Below are 21,007 nucleotides of genomic sequence, written 5' to 3'. Positions count from 1 at the left end.
CATTACAGTGGCAGAATAGAGTAGTTGAAACAGATACTGTATGGCCCTCAGATCCTCCAATATATACCACCTAGCCCTTTAGAGAAAAGGTTTGCCAACCCATAGCTTCTGAAGCTAAGAAGTCCAAGTTTTTCCATGCAACAACTACTTTCTTGAACATGAAGCAAAGGATTTGAATGATCCTGCTTGCAACTCCATCACGCTGAGAGCTGTGTCACCACCATGTGCAGCATTTTGTTCTAATTTAGCAGGTTGGGACATCTCAGCTCTTGACACAGAAATTTTTGCTTTAAATGCTGCAGTAAGAAATCACATGACAGAAAAAATGTTTGTTTTGATGGTGGTCATTGCTAGTAATGGAGTGGCTAAGGGTGCAGGAATGGATGTGTCAGCAGAATGTACCTTCTGCGGTTTGTTGGTTTTGACTGGAAGAAGACTATCTTAGAGAAGCAATGCTGACCTTTTTTTGGATGGATTTTATTTCTCTAGACAGGAGGTTTAGGGCTGGGTGCAGTGGCTCATGCCTGTAATTTCAGCACTTTGGGAGGCTGAGGTGGAAGGATAACTTGAGCCCAGTAATTTGAGACCAGCCTGGGCAGCCTAATGAGACCCCCATCTCTGCAAACAAAATTTAGAAAATTAGCTGGGCATGGTGGCCCCTGTAGTCTCAGCTGCTAGGGAGACTGAGGTGGAAGATTCGCTTGAGCCCAGGAGGTTGAAGCTGCACTAAACTGTGATCACACCACTGCACTCTAGCCTGGGTGACAGAGCGAGATATTGTCTCAAAAGAAGAAGAAAAAAAGGAAGTTTAAGGTCAATCACAATGAGTTAGAGAAGCGATCTTATAATCCTTAGGACCCTGCTTCTGGACTGTGGCTTCTCACCCTACCCCAGCCCCTGTTGGGATTTCCTAAGACCATATTCTCTTTCTACCCTTTTCCTCATTGGTCTCCTCCACTCTGGTGGCTGAGGATACCTTCCAGTTGCTCCAACAGCCTCTCCTAGAAATGACCATCATTAAAGCAATATCTGCAAGACCTGCCATGTCTTTCTTTTTCTGTCATCTTAATTTATTCTAGAATTGTGCTTACTGTTTTTTTACATTATTTAAAAGCCGCTTCCTAGAATTGTTTTATTTTATTAGGTAATCTTTAAACTCCCTTTTCTCCATTTTTTAATAATTTGCTATATTGGCAGATGCTGTTCAAGTCAGTAGAAGAACCATTTCTTTGAATTCCTTCTCACCAGAAGTATTTGTGCTGCCTGTTGATGTAGAAAAGGTGAGTACTATCTTCTTTCTTTTTAACCATAGAGTCTTAATTCTTTAGATAATGTTGTTCTGATTTAATCTGAAAACTTCAATTTGATGAAGCATTACAAATAGGTTTCCTTTCAGCATTTCATTGATAGAGACTGCTAGAAACACTAAGCTAAGAAGGGTTCCAAGGCAGTGCCTGTGCTCAGCTGGAAAGTTTTCTGTGATTGATAAATGATGTCTGGCTTAGGCTTCCCCCAGCCTAAGGTTTTGTATAACAAGAAATCCAACTTGAGTTGTCCGTTGATTACAGTAAGCCAAATGTACGGCTCTGGACAATGTGTGCTGTAAGTCATAGAGTGACCTATGACAACTCAGTTAAATAAATATTTATATTGATATGCATTAATTCCACTTAAATAGAATGCCTTGATTTTTCAAATCTCATCTACCCTCTATGAAAAAAAGTTGATTATGCGTGTATTTTAATTGATTTCTTTTTCTGCAGGAAAATGCCCACTTTCATGTTGCAGATATGATTATATCAGCAATGGAGAAAATGAAGTGGAACATTCTGAGTCAACAGCAGACAGAGAACTGGAGTAAAGAAGAAGCCAGTGGGTTACTTGGGAGTGATCAGCCTGACTCTGACGTGACTTTTGATACCAACATAAAGCAAGAGTCTGGGTCTTCCACTTCTTCATACAGTGGCTATGAAGGCAAGTTGGGCAAATACGAGAAAGCTGTATGTCATGTGTTTCACGTACATTTCCTCTGTAATTCCCCTTTATCCACGGGGCATATATTCCAAGACCCCCAGTGGAAGCCTGAAACCTCAAATAGTACCAAACCCTACATACACTACTTTTTTTTTTTGTTCTTGTAACCAAGAGGGTTACTAAGTGACTAGTGGGTGAGTAGTATATACAGTGTGGTATGCTGGACAAAGGGTGATTCATGTTCCAGAGGGGACATGGCAAGACAGTGTGGGACTTCATCATCCTACTCAGGGTGGTGCACAGTTTAAAACTTAAGAATTGTTCATTTCTGCAACTTTTCATTGAATATTTTTGGATCACTTGACTCTAGGTGACTAAAACCACGGGAAGCGAAACTGCAGATAAAGGAGGACACATGTATGTCTTTAAATCCTTTGTCTAAAAATGTCTTGAGTAACCTCTGTAATCCTCACCATTTCTGCTGTCTTGGGTCAGGATTGGTTATCATGCTCCATTCAGTTGTCAAATCCTATGGTTTTTTGTTGTTGTTGTTGTTTTGTTTTTTGTTTTAATCTTGGACTTCATCCTACTTTTCTTTTTCACTGGAAATAAAAGTGGCTGATGTCTCCTCTTCCTTTGTTTTCTGTCACATGGTATTCTCCTGGCTCTTCTTACACCATCTTTCCTCTTCCAGCGAGTCTTCTTTTCTTTCGTTTAGTAATGAGCCTGTGTCATGCTAGGTGCTGAGCATCAGCAGTACACAGGGTGTGCTCCTTCCATCAAGGAGCCTGCATGCTGGAGCACGGCACCGGGAAGCCCTGTGGGGTAACTTGTAGAACAGAGGCGAGGACCCAGCACAGTGCATCACCGTCACTGAGGAGGAACGGCTCGGCTCACTCTAAGACCCAGGGGTTCTTCCCCGACAGACGAGTGCCTAAGCTATTAGCTCATGTTAGGGTTTGCTACTTTCTTACCATTTCCTAAGTCCTACCTCCAGTCCTATATTCTTTTTTTAAATCTGTATTTGCTTCCTGGCATATTTAACCTACTATACACCTTCAATTATCACCTTCAATTATTCCTTCTCAGCTATTATCTCCCAAATCTATGTTTTCAGTCCTGGACATCTCTTCTAAGTGCTTGCTGTCTATGGCTGGAGCCTTGTCCATCTGGCTGATCCCTCAGGACCTCTGACTGAATACTTCATTTCTGGGTGACTTAAAATGCTTCATTTTATTCATTGTTCATATATGTTCACTGCAACATAAAGGTGGGCATAGTTAACCTATAACTTAATATGTCTAAACTAGTCATTTCTCCATCACTCCCTCACAATCCTCTTCCTTCCAAAGAAAACCACTAAAGCTTGCTTTTCTTCTTGACTTCCTTTGCTACACGTTAATCAGGAATATTCAATAACAGAGGAAGAACTCACTCCATATGTTGTGTAGCATAATGCCTGACCCAGAATAGGTGTACGATCAAATGCCTGTTGAATGCACTAACTGGCTCAAATTAAAAGGGTTGTTTTGTCTTAAGATACAGAACATTCTCACTGAACCCAGTCGTGGGAAATGTATCTGGAACACATATGACCAGTATAGACATAACTCCAGTGTCTATCTTTTCGCGGACTTTAAGCCTCTCACCTCTTCTTTTTCTAGCAATTGCTTCATTCTTTTTCTGTAGCCTACCTACTTCTACCCACCCCTGGCATCTAGTTTCAGCTCTGTAGTCTTCCTGACTACTCAGCCAGGTCCTCACGGCTCAACAACTCAGTTTTGCAGGACCCTCAATCCAGATCACAGGGCAGAGCACCTGATGGGCCTTGCCTTGGTTGGATGTCCATGACTGGTTGGTCAGATGCAGCCAGAGGGCTAGGGGAATGTGATATGGACGATCATGCCTTCTGAGGCTACCAGTAGGGAGAAAATGAATATGGGTGGAGAAGTAATTCTTGTTTTAGTACACTGGGCTCTATCTTGGACTCTTTCTTCTTCCTTGGTCTTGTGCTCCTGTCCCGTTTCTAGTTAGTGAACAAATCAATCCTGACTTCTCAGTCATAATCACTCCTCTTCCATCCATTTCCTGTTTCTATCCCTTACCTGGCCCGCTGCAGTAGCCTTCTGGCTAGTCATTTTGTAAGAACTGCAATTTAGTTCTTCAAAACTGATTTGGTTTAATTTTCCCTCTTTCCTTTCAACTTGTTTCCCCTAGTTTATCCTGCACATATCTGTCTTCCTGGATCACAACTTCTTGTCCTCTATAATGGCTTGCCGACCTTGTGCCACATTTTATTCTAGAATTTTTAGCCTTGTGGCATCTGGCTGCTTCTTGCCTTTTAAACAGGAATCTCCTGCCATTCCCCTTGGCCGGATGGTGAGCTGTAGTTGAACTAGACTGTGTATAGTTGCTGGCAGACATTTCCCCCCATGGCTTTGGGAAGGATGTCCTGAAATGTGGGTTCCCCCAGTAACCACACATCAGGTCTTTCATTCTTCCCATCCTTCAGAAGCAATCTCCTGCCACTGTCACTGTGACATGCTCCCTGGTTTGTATCCCAGGGGAGGGGCACCATCCATGTGGAATGAAACACAGGTTGTGCTCCAGAATGCTCCAGTGCCATCTGCATGCATGGCTTTTCCTGGAGTTGTGTAGTGCAGAGCCCTGCCTCAGAACTTCTCAAGGCCCATGCAATGCAACTGTGTTTTGTGTGTGTGTGTGGTTCAGGTCTGTTAGTATATCAGCTCCCTCATGGGACTTTTTTTTTTTTTTTTTTTTTTTTGAGTTGGAGTCTTGCTCTGTTGCCCAGGCTGGAGTGGAGTGGTATGATCTTGGCTCATGGCAACCTCCACCTCCCACATTCAAACCATTCTTCTGCCTCAGCCCCCCAAATAGCTGGGGTTGCAGGCACACACCATCACACCCAGCTGATGTTTGTATTATTAGTAGAGACAAGCTTTCACCATGTTGGCCAGGCTGGTCTCAAACTCCTGACCTCAGGTGATCCACTTGCCTCGGCCTCCCAAAGTGCTGGGATTACAGGCGCGAGCCACCACATCCAGCCCTTCGTGAGATTTTAAACTCTTAGATGGATGAGACATTGTCTTGTTCGTATTTGTGTTTAGTATAATGCCTTGTCTGAAATAGGTATTTTTATAAATAGTGGTTGGGTAGAAATTGATGGTAGCTGAAACTTTAAGAAAACATGAATAAATATGAATATGTTAAATGAAAATTAACATTTCTATCCTCCAAATATAAATATTTATCTTGTATTAAGTATTCCTCTTGTGACATTTGTGGCAATAGATGTTCCTCCATGAGGTGGGTTGGTATTACTCAAACTGCCAGTTGGTCCTGAGAACATTAAAAAAGAAACAAACAAGAGTAGAAAGTATCAGAGTGCATCTTGCTGAGGGTGAGCAATGTTTCCCGAAAGTTTTTTGTTTTTTTATCAGTCACAATGTAAATTGTATGTTACTATGGGTGATGGGCAAAAGACAGTGAAAAACACAGATGGGCGCTCTTACCCCCATTCTGCCCATGAGGAAACTGCAGCTGGAAACGGTGGTTGTCCATAGTCACCCAGCTAGAATGGGTTCTTAAAGTCAGCCAGCCTACTGCAAAATCCTTCATATAACTTTTTTTTTTTTTTTTTTTTTTTTTTTGAGACGGAGTCTCTCTCTGTCGCCTAGGCTGGAATGCAGTGGCGCAGTCTCAGCTCACTGCAACCTCTGCCTCCCAGGTTCAAGCGATTCTGCAGCCTCAGCCTTCCGAGTAGCTGGGACTACAGGTACCTGTAAACACGCCTGGCTAATTTTTTTTTTGTATTTTTAGTACAGATGGGATTTCACCATGTTGGCCAGGCTGGTCTCAAGAAACCTGCAGGCACAGCTACAGGTTTCTGTGATATCATTAAAATCTCCAAGCTCTGTGGGAAAATAAAAGAAAGAGTGGTGAGGTCGTTTAGTCTGTTTCATTTCATCGCAGTCCATTTTATAAGAACACTAAAGTCACTCCCTGCATCTCAGAAAGAGCAAATTATTGATCCACCTGCCTCAGCCTCCCAAAGTGCTGGAATTACAGGCGTGAGCCCCCATGCCCAGCCCACATAACTTCTATGTAAACTATGGGATAGACTATTTCCCTAAACAACTGTATTCATTTTTCTGTGTTTCTCTCCTATGTTTATTCAAATGAAGACAGTTTTACAAATTTATATTTACAATGATTATATAATTATATTAACAATATAATCAATCATAATATGATTATTAATACTATTATCAGTATTAATAGTATTAATGCTATTCATACTAATAGTATTAATAATCATGTTGCTTTAGTTTTCACATTTTTTTTTTTTGAGACAGGGTCTTACTCTGTCACCTAGGCTGGACTGCAGTGGCATGATCTCAGCACACTGCAATCTCCGCCTTGCAGGCTCAAGTGATTCTCCCACCTCAGTCTTTCGAGCAGCTGGGACTACAGGCACAGGCCGGGCCACCACACTGGGCTAATTTTTTTGTATTTTTTGTAGAGACAGTGTTCTGCCACGTTGCCCAGGCTGGACTTGAACTCCTGGGCTCAAGTGATTCTCCTACCGCAGCTTCCTGAGTAGCTGGGACTACAAGAACACGCCACTGCCCCTGGCAGATTTACATTTTTAAATGATAGTATTTAATCGTGTGATTTGCAAAATCAATTTCCTATTATTAAACTTTTAGGTGCTTTCAGTGTTTTAATATTTTAAAACATTGGATGTACTGCAAATAGCTTCTTTGTGATGAAAGGCTTCTGAGTAGCTGGGATTACAGGCACTTAATCATAGTGAATGCAAAAAGCACACACAAACAGTTCCCTAATTTTTTAATTCTTTAAGTTGAAATGTTTAATTCTCTTAAACTTTTAGCCCTCTTCATTTCCCAGTTTCTATTTAGTTGGGTGTTGCAGGTTGTACAGTTTTTCTTCTTATTGGTAAAAACCTCCTTCCTTCCTTTGTCTAGGTTGTGCTGTGTTACAGGTCAGCCCAGTGACTGAAACACGTACTTACCATGATGTGAAAGAGATTTGCCAATGCGACATTGATGAATTTGTTATTTTAGGTAAGATTTGGAAACTACTTGGATGTGACTGGCTGCCTCCCCAATCCCATCCGCATACACATACTAACATACATCACACACAATACTATGCTACAGTGGCATTCGAATCAACTTCCTCCAAAATCAGATTATGTCCCTGATATATATAGTTATATATTTATATATATTTTTTATATATTTATATATATTTTTATATATATATGGGTGTTCTTGTTTCAAATGTCTGGATAGCTAATCTTCCATCTCACTTGTAGAGTTGAATGAAAAAGCAGATATTCATTGTGGTCTGATATCTCCTTGGCCTCTCAGTTATATTTTGGCGAAATTTCAGATGAAATCTCATCTTTGATCATTATCTGTACTCTTATTATCTGTTCTGTCCATTTCTCAGAACCTGAAACATGGAGATGCTGAATAATTTGCTCTTTCTGAGATGCAGGGAGTGATTTTAGTGTTCTTATAAAATGGACTGCGATGAAATGAAACAGACCAAACGACCTCACCACTCTTTCTTTTATTTTCCCACAGAGCTTGGAGATTTTAATGATATCACAGAAACCTGTAGCTGTTCCTGCAACTCCTCTAAGAGGTATCTGTCTTCTGTGCGCAGTGCACATAGACCCTTGGGCTGTCACCTCTGAGGCAGTGTGAACACTAGGCCTCTGACATTCTGGGCCTACTTCAACTACTTCCAATAATTTGTTCCCACGAATCTAGGATATTAACACCTAGAATTGAAACAATCACCCCCGAAGTTTCTATAGTGTTTTACAATATATAAAAGGCTTTTGTATGCATTTTCATTTAATCCTCATTTCAGTTAAACAGGCTGGCCGAATTTTGTATATGCATGTGTGTGTATATTTATGATTTCTGTTCTTGTTGTTTTTGAGACCGAGTTTTGCTCTCGTCACCCAGGGTAGAGTGCAATGGCCCGATCTCGGCTCACTGCAACCTCCACCTCCTGGATTCAGGCAATTCTCCTGCCTCAGCCTCCCGAATAGCTGGGATTACAGACGCCTGTCACCACACCTGGTTACTTTTTTTTTGTATTTTTAGTAGAGACGTGGTTTCACTATGTTGACCAGGTTCATCTTGAACTCCTGACCTCAGGTGATCCGCCTGCCTCAGCCTCCCAAAGTTCTGGGATTACAGGCATGAGCCACCACACCCGACCATGTATTTATGAATTTTTAAACCTAATTTTATTTTATTTTATTTTATTTTTTTTTTTGAGAGGGAGTCTCGCTCTGTCGCCCAGGCTGGAGTGCAGTGGCCGGATCTCAGCTCACTGCAAGCTCCGCCTCCCGGGTTCTCGCCATTCTCCTGCCTCAGCCTCCCGAGTAGCTGGGACTACAGGCGCCCGCCACCTCGCCCGGCTAGTTTTTTGTATTTTTAGTAGAAACGGGGTTTCACTGTGTTATTAGCCAGGATGGTCTCGATCTCCTGACCTCGTGATCCGCCCATCTCGGCCTCCCAAAGTGCTGGGATTACAGGCTTGAGCCACCACGCCCGGCCTAAACCTAATTTTATAGACATAAAAATTGAGACTCATACAGGATGTGCTTCAGGACACGAAGGCTGTGAGGTAGAAGCAGGGCTCAAATGCAGGTCTTCTGACTCTAAAACCAGTGCTCCTTCACCACACCTCTAAGTCTTAGTGCCCTCAGTAAATAAAAGATGCTTTATTTATTGAACATGGAGGAGCTATGTTGAGTAAGATACCTGGTGAGTGATTGATGCGTCATCTCATATGACAGCCTCTTCTGAGTTTTGGGGGCTGGGAAGAACAGTTGAAAACCTCAGGAAGACCCTGAACATACTCCTCATGAATATAATTTCCCGGTTTTTGCATCTCTTACATTTCAGTGTCACTTATGAGCCAGAGTTCAATTCTGCTGAACTATTAGCCAAAGAGCTGTACCGCGTGTTCCGGAAGTGCTGGATGCTATCACTAGTTAATTCTCAGCTGGCAGGTTCCCTGAGTGCAGCTGGCTCAATAGTAAGTATCAAAAAAAATTGACCTTGAATTGAAAGTTCCTAAATCCTCATTTTGCCTGCCCTGTTCAGTTTAAACATTTGTGTTTCCTTGTACGGTCATTGGATATTAGGGGAGACTCAAAATGAATGAGGAAACTGGCATGTATTGAGTACTTATTGTGCACCAGAGACTGCTCAGCAGTCCACATTATTTTATTTTATTTATAATTTTTTTTGAGATGGATTCTTGCTCTCACTCAGGCTGGAGTGCAGTGGCGTGATCTCAGCTCACTGCAACCTCCGCCTCCTGGGTTCAAGCGATTTTCCTGCCTCAGCCTCCCAAGTAGCTGGCACTATAGGTGCCTGCTACCATGCCCAGCTAACTTTTTGTATTTTTAGTAGAGACAGGGTTTCACCATGCTGGCCAGGCTGGTTTCCAACACCTTACCTCAAGTGATCTGCCCACCTTGGCCTCTCAAAGAGCTAGGATTATAGGCCTGAGCCACTATGCCCAGCCAGCAGTCCACATTTTAATCCTCATAAGTATCCTATTAGGTAGAGGCTGTCCTTATTTTTATTTTTAAGTGCTGGGCCCAGTCTCCCAGCAGGGCTGGTCAGCTGTGAAGCAGGAGTCATGACCAGGCTGCCTCACTGGAAAGTACATGTTGGTTCCCTCATGGAACACACTGCTCACTGCCATCAGAGAGCAGCCAGCCTTCTCGGGGTGGAGAATATTATGACAAAGGCTAAAATCGGGGTAGGGAAAATGCCCTCGAAGTGCAGAGGAGGGCGTGTTTAATTTTACCGGGGGAACGTAGGAAGGCTGATTGCAGATTTCAGAACTTGAGCTAAGTATTGGGCTGGCCAGAACTGTGACAGGTAGAAAGGTTGGGGGAGGACATTCTTGGCAAAAGGGAGCTGCAGCAAAAGCAGAGGGGCATGCTATGCGCTTGAGCAGAGTGATTTGGTGCAGTTGGATAATACCCGTTTGTGAGTATTTGTGTGCGAGAGGTTGTTCTTTATGGAAATAAGGTTTGAATGATGGTAGCCAAATTGCGGAGGATGTAGAATGCTAATTTGAGAAGTTTGGATTAAATTAAATTAAATTAATTAATTAATTTTTTGAGGTGGAGTCTCACTCTGTTGCCCAGGCTGGAGTGCAGTGGCACAAGCTCGGCTCACTGCAACCTCCACCTCCAGGGTTCAAGCAATTTCTGGCTAACTTTTGTATTTTTAGTAGAGATGGGTTTTCACTATGTTGGCCAGGCTGGTCTCGAACTCCTGACCTCAAGTGATCCGCCCATCTCGGTCTCCCAAAGTGCTAGGATCACAGGCGTGAGCCACTGCACCGGCTGAGAAGTTTGGATTTTAAATGACAGTAGGAAGGTCCAGTGGTTTGGGGGGAGGCACTGAACATTTATAAGCAAGGAGAATGGTCTTAATAGAGCTGTTTCTGGGGAAGACTAATAATGATAGGGGTTCTGATTGGTAGCATTTGTCAGTCTGTTGACTAAGAGGGGTAAGACTTCTGCTATTCATAAATGCATTCCAGGTCAAAATGACCTACTTACAGTAAATTTGAAGTCTGGAAATAAATGAACTAAAAATACTAAGAAAAGTGATCTCATCTGGGTGGTGTTTAAAGCAATTCTTTTGCAGATGGCTTTAGAGATGTGGAGGGCTCTTGGTATGTCCTTTAGTTCAGTTAAAAGCACTATTAATTTTTTGTGGTAAATTTTACTGTTGGAAATACATTTAGATGTTCCTTTAATTTAAATTCTTTGAAATATGCTTAAGTTGTTCCTAAATCATTTTATGTCTTATGCAGGTTGTAAATGAAGAGCGTGTCCGAAAAAACTTTGAATCCAGTATGAATGTTGTACAGGAAATTAAATTTAAGTCTAGGATCAGAGGGACTGAAGACTGGGCTCCTCCTAGATTTCAAATCATATTTAATATTCATCCACCACTCAAGTAAGTATGGGCTGCTGCTTGGGCCTCCAATCCATTTAAATCACATTGTAACAGATCCCACCTGACGCTCTATGGCAGTAGGTGAAAAAAATACATATGCTAAAGAACACAGGAAAATTTGTTTTAGGGAAAGGGAAGTTGGCTGTATTTTCTGGGTTAGGTTTTTTTTTTTCCTCTTGTTTACCATGGACTTTTGGGGCCTCTATAAGTTTTGACAAGTTGAGAATTCAACTATGCAAGCCTAATTGTAAATATTACATAGCAACTCACAATTAAATAGGCTTAAAGGAGATTTTTTAAAGTGGCTAATATCAAAACTTAAAAATTATATACAATAATTTTTTAAAAATTTGTTTCCTTTTTGAAAAAGGTAGAGATGGGATTTCACCATGTTGCCCAGGCTGGTGTTGGACTCCTGGGCTCAAGTGATCCACCCACCTCAGCCTCCCAAAGTGCTGGAATTACAGGAGTGAGCCACCTCGCCCAGCCTATGATAATTTTAAAAGACTGGACCTCTTTATCTTCCAGAACAATAAGTGTGAAATAAAAATGAATGAATAAACTTCTAAAAAAGGAACATTTAATCTCAGGGAAAGCACTTATAGTTAAAAAATGTTACAGAGACCAGGGAGTGGCCTCTCAAGTAGCTGGGACCACAGGCATCCACCACCACGCCTGGCTAATTTTTTGTATTTTTAGTAGAGACGGAGTTTCACCGTGTTAGCCAGGATGGTCTAGATCTCCTGACCTCATGATCTGCCTGCCTCGGCCTCCCAAAGTGCTGGGATTACAGGCATGAGCCACTGCGCCCGGCCTAGCAGAAGCTTTTAAAGAGACGTGGCTTTAAGGATGGGCACAGTGGCTCATACCTGTAATTCCAGTACTTTGGGAGGCTGAAGTAGGAGGATGACTTGAGGCCAGGAGTTCGAGACCAGCGTGGGCAACATATAGAGACCCTATCTCTACAAAAATAAATAAATAAATAAAGCCAAAAAAAAGCTAGCTGGGAATGGTGGCGTGTACCTATAGTCCTAGCTGTCTACACAGGAGGCTGAGGAGTACTTGAGCCAAGTCGAGGAGTTTGAGGCAGTAGTGAACTATGATCATGCCAGTGCCCTCCAGCCTGTGTGACAGGGCAAGACTCTGTCTCAGGAAAAAAAAATAAAAATTAGTTGTAGTTTTAAAAGACCCAGAGATTTCAACTAGAAATTGTATTGAATAAATCTATTTCTTTCCCAAATGAAAGGTGACAAAGTTAAGGCCCTTAGTTGAGAAAAGTGTCACGATGGCAATTTCTTTTCTAATTAGTGAAAAATATTCCATTGACCTTCTCTGAAATGTAACTAGTATCATTTTTTGTATTCAGGAGGGACCTTGTGGTAGCAGCCCAGAATTTTTTCTGTGCCGGCTGTGGAACTCCAATAGAGCCTAGTAAGTACGGATAATGGATCGCCTGCTTATTATGTGACGGCAAGGTCAAGAATAGCAAAGTAGGGCAGCGCATTGCTTGTGTGAGAGACGCCTTTGATGAGAAGTTGTTATAAGAGCTTCACAGAAGTTGCCTTCTTTTTCATGAGGAGGCCATCATGACTGACAAGGCTGTGTGACCAACTAGGACCGAGGACACCAGGACTAGCCTCCTAGTTCTCTCCCTGTTGGGCAAAAGCTCCAACCACGTGGCCTCCTGCTGCCCCTTGAAAATGCCAGGCTCACTTCTGACATATTTGCATTTGTGGTTTTCTCCCCGCCAAATACTCTCCCCGCAGACACCCCCATGACTAATTCCTTTGCTTCTTTCACATTTTCACTCCAAAGTCATGAGGTCTTCCCTTGCTGCTCTATCTAAAATGCCTGTCTTGCCCCACTGCTGGTCACAAACAATCCCATGTACACTTTATATTACCCATCCTTATTTTTTTCTTTATTTTCTTGCACAGTATTTTCTTAGAAGCTCCTTCTTTTTATTCTTAGCACAGTCTTTCTAAAATAGTCTCTTCTATGTTACTAATATGTCTTCTTATTATCTGTCTTCAACACTAGATTGTAAGTTCTGTGAGGCCAAATGTATTGTCTGTTATATTTATTACTTTAGTCCCAGCTTCTAGAAGAGTGCCTGGCATGTAGTAGGTCCTCGAAAGATATGTGTTGAGTAAAGGAATGACTTACCAAGGAGCTAGCCAAACTTCTCTGAGAGAATTTGAGGAGGTAGCCTGAGAGGATCATTCCTGGGCCAACTGAGGCCTAGAAGATTAGACTTTCCTGGGCCAGGCACGGTGTCTCCCACCTGTAATCCCAGCACTTTGGGAGGCCGAGGTGGGCAGATCACCTGAGGTCAGGAGTTTGAGACCAGCCTGGCCAACATGGTGAAACCACATCTCTACTAAAAATACAAAAAAAAAAAAAAAAAAATAGCCAGGCACGGTGGCAGGCACCTGTAATCCCAGCTACTCGGGAGGCTGAGACAGGAGAATTCCTTGAACCCAGGAGGCAGAGGTTGCAGTGAGTCAAGATCGCACTATTGCACTCCAGCCTGTGCGACAAAGTGAGACTCTGTCTCAAAAAAAAAAAAAAGTGCTCAGACTTTCCTCAGTCAGAAATGCAAGTTTACGCCTTGAGACTGGGAATCACTTGTTTTGCTCTGATGGTACCTGTATGTCTGACCTGCAAAAGGCTGGAAAGAGGAGCCTTGTGGCATGAGTCCCCTTAGCCTTTGATAGTCAGTATTTGAAGGAAAAAGACTATGAGGAGCTCCTACTTCAAGAGATAAAAATAGGAAGCAGTAATCGATCTGGGCTTCCTCTCCCACACTAGATGATAATGCCTGACGGGCATCACCATTGTTGCTGATTTTCTTTGAATGAGTCATTTTCCCAGCACATCTAGTGGGGAACATGTCTCTTTGGTTAACCACTGTGTCCTGGCACTTCCATAAATACCTAATGCATGAGTCAGAAACTGTACACATATGACTATCATTCCACTAACTTTTTGTTATTTCCCTAAGCTTGTTCAGGTATGGAGGTGTGTTTCTGCACTTTTGTACGTTGGCCTTGCCCTCAGGGAGCTTGCTTATCTTTTAGGGAAGATACACTCATCAGCCAAGTAAGTGTATGTAACAAAAGAGTCAAGAGTGCTGTGGGATTTACAGCAGGGGAACTTTGTCTGAGCTTGAGAAGCTGGGAGTAAGAGGTTTCATCAGAAACTGATTGCCCACAGAAGTAGGGGTGTTTGTCATGTGCAAAGGGCCTGTGGCAAGTAAAAGAAACCCTGTGTGAGCAGAGAGTAAGAATAGGAGGAGAAAACATGCCACAGAGGTAGGCGGAGCACAGATTGCAGACAGCATAGAAATAATTTTGGGCTTTTCCCGTTAACTTCCTCTAGCTTCTAGGATAAATTTTTTTTAACTTTCAACTTTGAGTTAATTTTAGACTTACAGAAGAGTTGCAAAAATAGTAGAGAGAGTTCCTGTACACGCTTCACCCGGCTTCCTCTACTGCTAACATCTTACATAATCATAGTATAATTATTCAACCTGAGAAGTTAGCATTGGGTACAGTCCTATTAATGAAACTCCAGGCTTTATTCAGATTTCACCAGGTTTTCAACAACACCCTTTATCTGTTTCAGAATCCAATTCAGAATTCCATGTTGAATGTAGTTGTGACGTTTTCCTTAGTCTCCCTCAATTTCCACACACCGAACATGACATTTTACCCTTTACTAGTTCAGTATGGCCCAACAATAAGGATAATAAACAAGTTATCACACCAAAAAAATTAAAACAATTCTCTATATTGTCTACTTCCTAGTCCTTGTTGTTCTTAAGGTATCATTTATGGCGATTTTTTCCATCTAGGTTGCAATCAAGTTTCACACATCACATTTAGTCATTGTTTCTCTTTAGTTAGCTTTGTTCTACTATGCAGTATGGTAGCCACTAGCCCATGTGGCTATTTAAAATTAAATTTAAATGAATTGAAATTAAGGATTCAGTTCCTCAGTCACACTAACTACATTTCAAGTACTCAATAGCCACATGTAACTCATGGCTACTGTATTGGACAGCACAGATATAGAATATTTTCATCCTCATGGAAAGTTATAGTGGACATCTCTGTCGTAGAATATTTCCCTTCCACCTTACCCCCTGACGCTGACTTTTCATAAAATGAGAACAATTGTGTTTTAGAGCAGGATTTCTCAACTTCAGTACCATGGACTTTGTCGTGGGCGGTGTCCTGTGCATTATAGGATGTTTAGCAGCATCATTAGCTGCCAGAAGCAGCTCCCAGTGGCAACTGAAAATGGCTTCAGACATTTGCAAATGTCCCTTGGGAAGCAAAAATCACCCTTGGCCAAGAACCACTGGTTTAGGTCACTTTGTATTGTTCTCTTTTAGTTAAAGGACTTAGGAAACTAAAAAAGATGGGCATTAGTGTATTCTGTATTGATAGTATAACAGCATGTATTCAACAAAGTTTAATGAATGAGTGAATGGATATTGAGTGTGTGTTGAGGAGTAGATGAAACTGTTTCTACCAGAAGCTCACAGGTGCCTAACCCTGAATTTCCCCCAGGAGCAGTGGTTCAGTATTGACTAATTCAGTGTTCATGGCAACTCTGTAGAACATAACTATAATGAATAACAAAAAACAACTCTATTTGTTTGCTTGTAAACATCAACTGAGTGTGACCTGGGTCTGAGGGACAATTTGGGCGTGTGCAAAGGCATTAGCTCCCTCTCCCTTTCCCTCCATCGAATGCAGCAGAGGAGGAGTGGGACACGGTGGCTGTGGGCTGGAGCTTTGGCAGTCCGGGCTTGGGTTGGAATCCTGCGTGGCTACATACTGTTCGTGTGTCCCTACGTGTTGCCTAACTTCAGTGTCTTGTGCTTTCATCAATGAAATAGGGGAAATAACTGTCCCTTCTCACAGACTTTCGAGCACAGAATGACGTAGTAAACATAAAACATTTAACAGATCTGTGGCACAGAGTAAGTATTCAGTAAGATTCCTTTCTCTGGTCACTCCCAGCCAGGCTGTGTTTTTTTTTTTATTTTTATTTTTTTGAGATGGAGTTTCACTCTTGTTGCCCACCCAGGCTGGAGTGCAATGGCACAATCTCGGGTCACTGCAACCTCCACCTCCTGGGTTCAAGCAATTCTCCTGCCTCAGCCTCCCAAGTAGCAGGGATTACAAGCATGCACCACCACTCTAGTCTAATTTTGTATTTATAGTAGAGACGGGGTTTCTCCATGTTGATCAAGCTGGTCTCGAATTTCCGACCTCAGATGATCCACCTGCCTTGGCCTCCCAAAGTGCTGGGATTACAGGCATGAGCCACCGCGCCCGGCCAGGCCTTGTTTATTTTTAAAGCTGTTATTTGGAAATGATCTTCAGAATCTGCAGTGTACGGGTTCTACAGCAACTGCTTTCCCATTCATGATTTCACTAATCCTCCCAATATATGGCAACTAAGATTTGTGTTATGCTGTATGATATTTCAATTACAAAGACATACATGACTGAAACTATGAATGATAAATATCAAACTTGGTTCATGTCAGAACCTAGTGTTGAGGGAGGGGCACTTAGGAGACTTCAACTGACCTGTTTTCTTTCTGAAGCTGGGTGGTGAGCGCACAGGTATTTGTCACATTCGTTTCTATACCTTTTGTTTGTTAGTGTATTTTATTAGAGACATTTCTTTTTTTTTTTTTTTTTTTGAGACGGAGTCTTGCTCTGTCGCCCAGGCTGGAGTGCAGTGGCCAGATCTCAGCTCACTGCAAGCTCCGCCTCCCGGGTTCCCGCTATTCTCCTGCCTCAGCCTCCCGAGTAGCTGGGACCACAGGCGCCGCCACCTCGCCCGGCTAATTTTTTGTGTTTTTAGTAGAGACGGGGTTTCGCCGTGTTAGCCAGGATTGTCTCGATCTCCTGACCTTGTGATCCGCCCGTCTCGGCCTCCCAAAGTGCTGGGATTACAGGCTTGAGCCACCGCGCCCAGCCAGAGACATTTCAAAAAGTGGTCTGTGAGTGTTTATTTTAGTAGGTTAAAAAGTGCGCTGGGCGTGGTGGCTCACACCTGTAATCCCAGCACTTCAGGAGGCCAAGACGGGCGGATCACTTGAGGTCAGGAGTTTGAGACCAGCCTGGCCAACATGGTGAAACCCCATCTCTACTGAAAATACAAAAATTAGCTGGGCATGGTGGCACGCCCTGTAGTCCCAGCTACTAGGGAGGCTGGGGCAGGAGAATCGCTTGAACCCAGGAGGGAGAGGTTGCAGTGAACCGAGATCATGCCACTGCACTCCAGCCTGGGCAACAGAGCGAGACTCCTTCTCAAAAAAAAAAAAAAAAAAAAAAAGAAGTATAAAGAGCAAAAATTCCTTCTTTCCCCTTCCCTCCAGAAATAGTCACTGTTGGCTTTTTGGTGGAGATCTAGACAGTGCATATGTGTTTATGTGTATGTTTATATATATGTTCTTAAATAAAATTGAGATCACATTGTACCTACTTGTAACTGGATGTCCACTTCCCATGCTCTTCCATGTATTTTATGGGCTTACGGCATTTCACGTTGAGTGCACCACACTTAATCAATTGCCTTTTGATGAACATTTTGGTTGCCACCCCCATTATAAATGTGCTGTAATGAATATCTTTTTATGTCACTGTGTGTACCTGTTAGCACTTCTGTCTGATGGAGTCACAGATGCAGGATTACTGTTGTACATGTAAGAATTGAAGTCTATCACAAAAATGTCTTCCTATAAATTAGTTCTATCAGTGCTGGACGTAAGTGCCCTCCTCTAGATACTGCACCAGTTCTGGGTCTTCTAAATTTATGACAGGCTGAGTCAAAACAGAGTATCTCACTTTTCTTTTCTTTCATTTCATTTCAATTTCATTTTATTATTTGTCATCAGTTTGTGACAGGATCTTACTCTGTTGCCCAGGCTGGAATGCAGTGGCTTGATGATGGCTTACTATAGCCTCCACCTTCAAGCAATCCTCCTGCCTTAGCCTCCCAAGTAGCTAGGACTACAGGCACACACCACATTGCCTGGCTAATTTTGTGTGTGTGTGTGTGTGTGTGTGTGTGTGTGTGAAGATGGGGTCCCACTATGTTGCCCACGCTGGTCTTGAACTCCTGGGCTCAAGTGATCCTCCCGTCTTGGCCTCCCAAAGTGCTGGGATTACTGGTACAAACCACTGTACTCAGCCTCACTTTTAAAATATGCATTTCTTTGTTTCTGAGATTGTTTTTCTCTGTTAGTTATCTGCATTTCTTCTTTCCATGAATTACCTATTCCCATCCTTTGTGCATTTTTGTGTTTTTTTCTCATTGATTTATCAAGGGATCTTTATGATGCTGCTTCCTAACATTGTATATATACTGCTTCACAATTTATAAAGCACTTTTCATATGTGTAATATCACTCAATCCAGTTCTGAGTCACATTCTGTGGTCTCAGAACAGTTAGCCTAAAGAGATTACAACCCGCCTTCAGTCTTCCTGCTCATGAGAGGAGTCTGGACTCCCACCCAGATTTCCAGATCCTAAAATGAATGTTCCTTTTGCTACACTGCAGTTTGCAATTTCCATCTTCCAAATCCAGGAGTATTTTGGGAAGGTTTTGTTTTTCCGACATCTGTTCCACAAGAGCAGAGCTCATGAATGGCCGTGATTTGATTCCCCGAGTCTCTGCCAGAGCCCTCCCAGCTGTCGTGAGGTTGAGTATGGCTTTATCATCATGAAACACGTCATCAGAGTCTTTGCATCTTGCATAGGAATTGGAAGTCGGGGGTAGACCAGGATAGGTTTTCAGCACCAGGTGCAGCACTCACCCTCTGGTATGCTTGGCAGAGTTTGTGAAGCGGCTCCGGTACTGCGAATACCTAGGGAAGTATTTCTGTGACTGCTGCCACTCATATGCAGAGTCCTGCATCCCTGCCCGAATCCTGATGATGTGGGACTTCAAGAAGTACTACGTCAGCAATTTCTCCAAACGGCTGCTGGACAGCATATGGAACCAGCCCATTTTCAATTTGCTGAGCATTGGCCAAAGCCTGTATGCGAAAGCCAAGGAGCTGGGCAGAATGAAGGTGAGCCGCAGGCCCAACCCCATCCCTCTCATTGGAAGTGTCCTGTGGCAGGAAATGCACATCACACTAGCTTAGGGAACCCACAGATACATGCTCTAAGAGGCAAATGGATCATAAAGCGAGTGAAGCGGCTGGGTGTGGTGGCTCATGCCCGTAATCCTGGCACTTTGAGAGGCCAAAGTGGGCGGATTGCCTGAGGTCAGGAGTTCGAGGCCAGCCTGGCCAACATGGTGAAATCCCATCTCTACTAGAAATACAAAAAAAACAAAAAAAAATTAGTCGGGTATAGTAGCACATGCCTGTAATCCCAGCTACTCAGGGAGGCTGAGGCAGGAGAATCGCTTGAACCCAGGAGGCAGAGGTTGCAGTGAGCTGAGATTGCACTACTACACTCCAGCCTGGGTGACAGAGCATGACCCTGTCTCAAAAAAAAAAAAAAGTGAAGCTTACACTTTGAAACCCCTCTCCTGCACAGGCTCTTTCCAGGACCCCACACTGAATCTTATACTTAGTATTATGTTTTTCTTGAAGAAGACCCCAAAGTTCTGTAAGTTTCAGGTTCCACAAAACCTGGATCCATCCAGGACACAATCTGTGGATCAGTGGACTCAGTTATGAAGCCTTGCTCTATAGGCTGTTTGCTTTCAAGGTTTGTTTTATACAAATGCAGCATTTCAAGGTTAGAAATATTTAAATTTGACTTGCACTTTTCCTGTGTCATTTATTACATTTAACTTTCCTTGTGTTTGGTTTCTCCCATTAGGAAATTCAGGAACAGCTCTTCCATATCAAGAAGCTATTGAAGACCTGTAGGTTTGCCGACAGGTACTATTCTCAGCTGGGACAGGCTGCTTTCCCTCCATTCATCTGCTAATCCTATTAGTGCCTCCTGCATCTGGCTCCCCCATTACACAGGGCTTCTTAGCACAGTGATGACCTCATGTCTTTCCTTGGGAAATCAGCCGTCTCTTTGAATTACTAAGCAATGGTGGAAAGCAGTAGTCTGTTCTCAAGTAGCTAATAAAGACATACCAGAGACTGGGTAATTTATAAAGGAAGGAGGTTTAATTGACTCACAGTTCCACATAGCTGGGGAGGCCTCACAATCATGGTGGAAGGTGAATGAGGAGCAAAAGCACGTCTTACATGGTGGCAGGCTAAGAGAGAGCATTTGCAGGGGAACTCTCTGTTATAAAGCCATCAGATAGGTCGGGCATGGTGGCTCATACTTGTAATCCCAGCACTTTGGGAGGCCGAGGTGGGTGGATCACGAGGTCAAGAGATCAAGACCATCCTGGCCAACATGGTGAAACCCCGTCTCTACTAAAATTACAAAAATTAGCTAGGCGTGGTGCCATGCCCCTATAGTCCCAGCTACTCGGGAGACTGAGGTGGGAGAAATCGCTTGAACCTGGGAGGCAGAGGTTGCAGTGAGTCGAGATCGCACCACTGAACTCCAGCCTAGAGACAGAACGAGACTCCGTCTCAAAAAAAAAAAAAGGAAAAAAAAATCAGATATCGTGAGACTTATTCACTACCACGAGAACAACACAGGAAAGACGTGCCTCATGATTCAGTTACCTCCCACCAGGCTCCTTCCATGACACATGGGAATTATGGGAGCTATAATTCAAAATGAGATTTGGGTGGGGACACAGCCTAACCATATAATGGAGAATTTAACTCATTAAGAATGGTTTAGCTGGAGGATGAAACAACTCTAGCCAGTGACCTTTTTATTATTATTATTGTCATCATTAAATTGTGGTAAATACATATAAAATTTACCATCTTAACCATTTTTAGCATATACTTTGGTGGCTTAAGTATTAACATCCTTATGCAATCATCACCACCATCCAGCCC

General features: G+C 42.8%; 1 protein-coding gene across 20 annotated transcripts in view; it reads left to right on the top strand.

Moving 5' to 3' along the window:
• Positions 1 to 21,007, top strand: part of RUBCNL (rubicon like autophagy enhancer) — a 52,198-nt gene that overhangs the window by 18,444 nt on the left and 12,747 nt on the right. For 17 of the 20 annotated variants that reach the window (XR_004178599.1, XR_002518208.2, XR_004178598.1 and 14 more), the window contains 10 exons: positions 1,198 to 1,280; positions 1,764 to 1,974; positions 5,723 to 5,770; positions 6,984 to 7,082; positions 7,611 to 7,671; positions 8,952 to 9,084; positions 10,891 to 11,036; positions 12,403 to 12,467; positions 18,903 to 19,141; positions 19,905 to 19,966. Coding sequence is in view for 10 of the 20 variants with exons in the window: in XM_021929422.2 (XP_021785114.1) it covers positions 1,198 to 1,280; positions 1,764 to 1,974; positions 5,723 to 5,770; positions 6,984 to 7,082; positions 7,611 to 7,671; positions 8,952 to 9,084; positions 10,891 to 11,036; positions 12,403 to 12,467; positions 18,903 to 19,141; positions 19,905 to 19,966 (1,147 nt within the window). In the remaining 10 variants the exon portion in view is untranslated. The remainder of the gene's footprint in view (positions 1 to 1,197; positions 1,281 to 1,763; positions 1,975 to 5,722; positions 5,771 to 6,983; positions 7,083 to 7,610; positions 7,672 to 8,951; positions 9,085 to 10,890; positions 11,037 to 12,402; positions 12,468 to 18,902; positions 19,142 to 19,904; positions 19,967 to 21,007) is intronic. The other 3 variants (XM_009191901.4, XM_009191905.4, XM_009191900.3) reach the window with 1 other exon arrangement.

The sequence above is a fragment of the Papio anubis genome, chromosome 15, assembly GCF_008728515.1.
Source record: "Papio anubis isolate 15944 chromosome 15, Panubis1.0, whole genome shotgun sequence".
Taxonomy (NCBI): domain Eukaryota; kingdom Metazoa; phylum Chordata; class Mammalia; order Primates; family Cercopithecidae; genus Papio; species Papio anubis.
The sequence above is the reverse complement of the archived record's forward strand: the minus strand, read 5'-3'. Positions and strand labels throughout refer to the sequence as shown.